This window comes from Musa acuminata, chromosome BXJ2-9, assembly GCF_036884655.1.
Source record: "Musa acuminata AAA Group cultivar baxijiao chromosome BXJ2-9, Cavendish_Baxijiao_AAA, whole genome shotgun sequence".
Lineage (NCBI taxonomy): Eukaryota > Viridiplantae > Streptophyta > Magnoliopsida > Zingiberales > Musaceae > Musa > Musa acuminata.
Window position 1 is genome coordinate 9,590,102 of NC_088346.1, and position 6,770 is coordinate 9,596,871.

A 6,770-nucleotide genomic window follows, 5' to 3' on the forward strand; every position below is an offset into this window, starting at 1 on the left:
AAATCTAATTTATTTTTATTTATATTATAATTAAATTTGAATATACTAAGGAGGAAGATAACTAAGGACAAATTACATAAGAAAATATTCATCTACATTTATGTCTAATGCTTTAAGCTTAGTAGCCTTATCAATCATATTGATGATGTGATTCTGAATCTCTCTAGTGTTATCATATTGAGCTATAGTTAGTTCTTTCATGTGTAAGATAATAGCTTATCAGTATATTTAAATCTATCTTTAATAGTATTTAAATATTTTTATATGCTAATTATATGTGGTAATGAAGTTTTGATGTTATTTATAATTTTCATTCCTATAGACATTAGATTAAGCCTATTAGATCTTTTTCAAGTATTTATTTTATTAATTTATTTCATAGTGCTTTCATCAATCGAGTATATAAGTCTTTCAATAAGTAATACTAAGTCAATATCTAATACACCCAATGTGAACTGTATATATTATAATTATTCTAAATAATTTGAATCAAAGAGTACAGTAATACTATAAGTAGGAGAGTCTATGGAAGAATATACCACTATAAAATATAATATAATATTAAATATTTTAAAATTTTAAAATATGATAAACTATTGATATCATTCATATTTCACCTCCGAGTGAAATATTGGCATATTCAATGTTCACTCAAAATTTTTTATGAACGATTAATATCATCCTTATGAAATAATATTATCATCTTTGAGTATATAATCATAAACTACGAGGATATCAAAAATAGTACTATCATATCTCATTATATAATTATTTAAAGTAGATTCTCTTTTAGGATTATCTAAATATCTTAATTATATATGTCATTATGAATATCATTTAGGATTAATTTTAAATATAATTTTATATGTTATTTGTCTATATTACTTTGATGACTAATCAATATAATAATATAACATATAATTTAAAATATTCTATTAATAATAAAATATTTATTATAATTTATATTATATAAATCTATCATCGTAGGTTACTTTGGTAGCTACAGATCAAATAAATCATATCTATTTATAGATGAGAGTATGAAAAGAAAGTAGAAGAGTTACACTCATCAAAGCTATCTCCTAAAGAATTTATCACAAATAATTTTTTTTTCTATTAGTCGATAATAATTAAATTTATAATATATCTTATCTAATTAAATAAAATTATATAAATTAATAATAATATCTTTAAAAATGATGTGCATCCAGAGAGCTGTCATGGTCGACACACAAGATCTCAGTGTTCAAATCTAGGGTTTTCTGATCCTCCACTAGATTAAAGTGCATCCACCAAAGGTTACAGTCTAAACCACAGGTTGTGTTGTGTTAGTGCACATAAGCATCTGGAATTCAACCTAACCTGGGTTTTCTTGTCTTCATGGGCAATATTAAACCAAAAAGATCGTGTAGGCCACACGGTCCACACCCCTTTGTCATGGTGACGATGACATCCAAGGTTGAATGCACTGAACCTGAGCACAAGTATTCTGGCCAGATGACCACATGCTCATCTTCCCACGGGAAGCTCTACGAGAACTGCTGCCACCACCACCTTTCTCACTGGGAAAGGTTCTGTCAGAGCTTAAGTTGGACCCCATCAAACATGTGGTGGATAGGGTTTGTAGCTTGGTGCACACCAGAATCCAAAATTAGCTCATGTCTCTGTGTATGCTGATGCGAGCAATGGTGGAGGGTCCGTCTTCCTATCTTAAGGTGGGAGGTTGGGCCAAGTTGGTACTGCAAAGTTTGCTTGTGTTGCCAAGGGTTAGGTAGTGAAGGCTCATGCTTCCATGCTCAGGTTCATCTCCTTTGGCTGCTTGTGTGAGCTATCAACAGGCAACAATAGATCAGCAACTTTGGAGGATGTGGTGATGGAAACAATCAACCAGCAAGTCCAGGTGAAAACAATATATGCAGTTGTGAAATGAAGCAGGCCTTCTTGTCTTCAAGCTTTGCTGCATTTGTGCTTTGTGCTCCTCAGAGAAGAGTGAAAGCAGTTCATTGCAAACCCACCATAATTCAAAAAGAAAGAATAAAAAGGATAAGAAAAAATGCAACTAATGATCCATATGAGAATGGAATAGCAGTGTATTTTGGTTGTGAGACCCCACTGGAAACAGTACCATTCCATCACTCTTTAGCCCACTTGCTCATTTAATTTGAGTACGGGAGCAAATCAATCATCATCATCATCGTCGTCGTCTTCTTCTGTGAAAGGTTGGTGCACTTCCAATAATAATCGATAGTCATTGCTGCAGTTACAGTTCACAGAGGGACCCAACCTAATTCTGGCTTTTGTGCCCACCACACCGTGGCACCTCTCTCTCTCTCTCTCTCTCTCTCTCTCTCACACACACACACACACACACACACACACACAAAACCCCCTACTACCAATCAGCTTCTCATATGCTTTTGTAGAAGAAGAAGAAGAAGAAGGGTCGGTAATGGCGTTTATTGCTGCCTGCAAGTTGGTGATATCAAAGAAAGCGAGCACCGTCCAAGTTGCAAGTATATCTAAACCTCGGTCTCATATAATAACAACTACGGGGGATAGACGTTGATGGAAGGGATCAATTCTTAAACGCGTAAAAGCAACCACACGGTTCTTTCAAGCAGGTGGAAGAAGAATTCATGAAGACGAACAAATTGGAAACGACAAAGTGCAGGACGCTCACGAGGGTGTAGATTTCGTGGCATTACGAGGCTCACAGACTGGTGCTTCATCTTGAGTGCTGCTTGCGTCATTCGCTTCTTAACGTTGTTGAGGCAGCAACATTAGCGTGCGCTGTTTACTCTCTTCCCTGCACATTGCTTTGAAATGTGTGCCGAAGTTCTTATATATATATATATATATATATATATATATTATTTGTCTTAATAGGAATTTTTAATCCCACCAACTCATTTGCTCACTATAATTTCTATTTATTCATTTAATTTCTATTTTCACTTTTTTTTGCGGAAATTCCAACTAATTTAACAGAATATAAAGTCCCCAACTTTTCTCCTCTCTCTCTCTCTCTCTCTTGTTCTTGAAAGGAAGCTCTTTTGGAAGAGAAGCTGAGCGGGGTTTGAGGATCGAGGATGTGCGGAGGAGCGATCATCTCCGACTTCATTCCGGCGACAAGGTCGGCGCGGCGGGTCACCGCTGACTACTTGTGGCCGGATCTGAGGACGGGCGTAGCCAATGGGGCGACGAAGAAGCAGAAGAAGAGCGGCCACCGCCGGGCTGTGGAGGAGGTCGAGGATGACTTCGAGACCGACTTCTTGGAGTTCGAGTACGAGGCGCTGGAGTCGGAAGTGGAGGACGAGGTGGAGATCGTGGAGAAGCCCTTCGCTTTCGCCTGCAAAGGTGAAAAAAATTGGGCTTTGACAGTTAGTTGTTACTTCATTGCGCGTTCTAATCCTTCTCCGTGTATGAACTCTGTTATGATACTTCCACCAAATTCTACTTTCTCAGCTATTTCTTGGTACTTTGGCTCGTCACACGTCATCAGAAAGCGAAATCTTTCGTGCATCCCAATCATTTTCCTCTAACATATTACACAGTGCCTTTTTTTCAAGTTAGGTATGAGAAATATTTACAAGATTTTAGTATATACTCTGTTTTCTGGATTGTTCCCCGATGGCCACGATCGGATTTTTCATCCTCTTTTTTTGGTTAATTTGGCAAATAATAGCTTGAAGGTGTAATATTTTTCCAACAGAATCCTTCTACTCCGACTCCTCTTTCCTTCCCGTTTACCGGAAGACAAAATTGTTCTTTAATTATTCTTTTTTTTCCTTCGATTACTGAAGTATATTTATTTATGTATGTTGGGGATTATTTTCCAATATAGTGGATTGTGTTTGTCTCGTTTTTCTAGTGATGGAGGCTTTGGTTTTGCTATATGTAGCATCTTCATCTTTGTTTTGTTTCATGGAGATTGCTTTCCCCCCTTTGATTAGCTTTTCATTTCTTTGTTTGAGTTTTTCGTTTGGTTATTTTTCGGTTTTAGAGTGACAGCAATCATTCTTGATGTAGGTTTAGAATCATAAGATGCAAAGCTTATTTTGCTATTCTCCTAAAAAAAAGTGTTTTTTTAGGATTTTTAATTAACAGCATTTATTCTTGAATATAGATTTAGGGTCATAAGATGCAAAGTTCATTTTATTTAATTTGTTATTTATTTATTTATATGCTGTTGGTCGATCCTCGTATGCAGACTTTTGGTTGCTTTGAAGACCTTAGGCTGCTGCCCTTCAATTGGTGGCACTGAGTTATATATTAAGACCATCCATATATTATTGGTCATGCAATATCAGAATTTATGCATGATGTAAATCATAGAAGGATTGGTAACTATTGGGGTTACCTTAAATCAATAGCTGGTATTACGTCTATGAAATTAGAGTCTGGCTTTCCTTTGTTTTGAAATCACTTGAATGGAATCTGTGTGACTACAGGATATCAGCAGATACATGCATCATGGATGTTGACCGATTGAAGAAGTTTTGATGTGTTACAATGAGAACTTGCCTGCCAACTTTCTAGGTTTTACGGTGCTTAAACCTTCTTTGTTGAGAGCACACCTTTCTGAATCCTTAGCTTTCTAATAATCTTCTCGATTCAAACTGGATTGATGTTTCAGACCATTTAGATAGTTATTTCACCTCTCAAATCCCATATTCTTCACTGGATAATGAGGAAAAGAAGCATCCTCTAGGAGTTACAAATGTTAGTTACTAATAACTGCCGCATACTCTTGGCTTAATCACAGACACAGATCTGCTCCAGAATCAGTTAATGGTGACATTTCCTATTGTGCTTTTAGCTCTCCTGAATTAGTAGCTCTACTGTGAATTTTGATGTTCTTCAGTAAATTTTGAGAAGGTATTACACAATCATCACATGGGAAAGTCCTCTTTAAGCATTTTTCCTAAACTTTGTATAATTTGTTGCTTTCTGTTCTATTACTGCAGCAGATGGACCAGTTGCTCTGAAACCTGTGAAATTCAATGGATCTGCAGCTAGGTCTGCTAAAAAAGAGAGAAAAAATCAATACAGGGGAATCCGTCAGCGTCCTTGGGGGAAATGGGCAGCTGAAATTAGAGATCCTCGCAAGGGGGTTCGTGTCTGGCTTGGAACCTTCAACACTGCCGAAGAAGCTGCACGAGCATATGATGCAGAGGCCCGTAGGATCCGTGGTAAGAAAGCCAAGGTGAATTTCCCTGATGAAGCACCACTGAGTGTTCAAGAGTGCCCACTCAAATCAAATACACCAAAAGCACCCAAGCCAAACCCACAAGAGATGCTCAATGTCAACCCATATTTAGATTTCTGTTCTGTTTTCGACTATATTGATGACAAGGAACCCGTCAAGCAATCCATGAACATGGACTCCTCTGGGATGAATCTATCTCCACCCATCGAGGGACCTGCAATTAATTTATACTCTGACCAGGGAAGCAACACTTTTGATTGTTCTGGATATGGCTGGGAAAGTGAGGTTAAAACCCCCAGTATCACTTCATTTCTTGCTCCAACCATGAATGAAGCTGAAGGAACACCATACCTGGAACAGGGTGGTCCACTGAAGAAACTGAAAAATAATTCTGGAGAAGTTGTGGCTGCCAAGAACTCTGTGGCCAAACTGTCGGAGGAGCTATCTGCTTTTGAATCATACATGAAATTTCTGCAAGTACCATATCTTGAAGGGGGCTCAGATGGATCTATTGAGAGCCTTCTCGTTAGTGATGTGCCTCAGGATGTGAGTGAAGTGGATCTCTGGAGCTTTGATGACCTGCCACCAGTGGCGGTCGGCAGTTACTGAGAACATTGATATTCTGCCAAATAATGCTCTGTAAATAAGATGCGACCGTAAGTTTGTCACACATTGCTGCATAATGTTCTATTCTATCCTTTTCGTACGTCTTGATTTTCTATTCTTGAAAGGATCTCTCTCTCTCTTATTTTTTCCCTTTTTCAGGAATCCATGCTGATGGAGATATGGAGAACAAGACGTATGAGCTATGATCATAGGTTGGAACGTTGGTTTATGCTATTATGTTAGATCTTATGTATCGTGTTTATGCTTGCCTTGTGTGTTTTCTTGTTGAGTGCCAAACTTGGACCTTCTTAGTTAGCTTGTGGTTATGTCGAAAACTTGCTTTCGCTCTATGTTTGGCATTGTTATTATCAGTCATGCATGGACATGATGTGCTTATGCTTATTTTGCAGTTCTTATCCCCTTGTTGCTGTTATGATAGACTGGATTTGTTCTGATTGTTTCGGATGGTATAATTCATTTGGTGGAAATCTATCTCTGTTAGGATCACAAGCATTTCCCAAATCAACTGTTAATCCAAAATATGAATCTGGTTAGATTGCGATCATTTCATTTTACTAAAATATTGTGGTCCACCATCAAGATATCATAGATTTCCGAGTGGATTGTTTCTTCAATTTTTGGTACAAAGCTTTTGATAAAATGAGAGAATTAAGAATGAAATTGTAAAGGTAAAGAGAAAAAGCACATACCAATTAGTATCACATGAAGTCTATTTATACATGGTGAAAGAGAAGATTTCTTTAACTTTGGAGAGAGATTTCCTCATGCAGTTAAGGAAATCTCATCTGCTATGCAGTTGAGGAAATCTCTCTGTTATCATACCCCTGCAAGATCGAGCTCCTGTCAAGGATTATCGATCTTGGACCGATACAATAAAAATAGTTTGCGGGCTAGATGCTTCGTGAGTGAGTTTGCTATTTGATCAGCCGTATGG

The 6,770-nt window shown here is 37.3% G+C and overlaps 1 protein-coding gene across 2 annotated transcripts; it reads left to right on the plus strand.

The window, feature by feature from the left end:
* The first annotated feature begins 3,015 nt into the window (after positions 1-3,015).
* Positions 3,016-6,165, plus strand: LOC103997915 (ethylene-responsive transcription factor 1). Of its 2 annotated transcripts, none has more exons than XM_009419258.3 (3): positions 3,016-3,357; positions 4,968-5,865; positions 5,975-6,165. In XM_009419258.3, the coding sequence occupies exons 1-2, from the start codon at positions 3,090-3,092 to the stop codon at positions 5,816-5,818; spliced, it is 1,119 nt and encodes a 372-aa protein (XP_009417533.2). In that variant the 5' UTR covers positions 3,016-3,089; the 3' UTR covers positions 5,819-5,865; positions 5,975-6,165. The 2 variants fall into 2 exon arrangements, with proteins under 2 accessions (XP_009417533.2, XP_009417534.2); XM_009419259.3 differs by having other exon boundaries at positions 4,971-5,865.
* Positions 6,166-6,770: the final 605 nt, after the last annotated feature.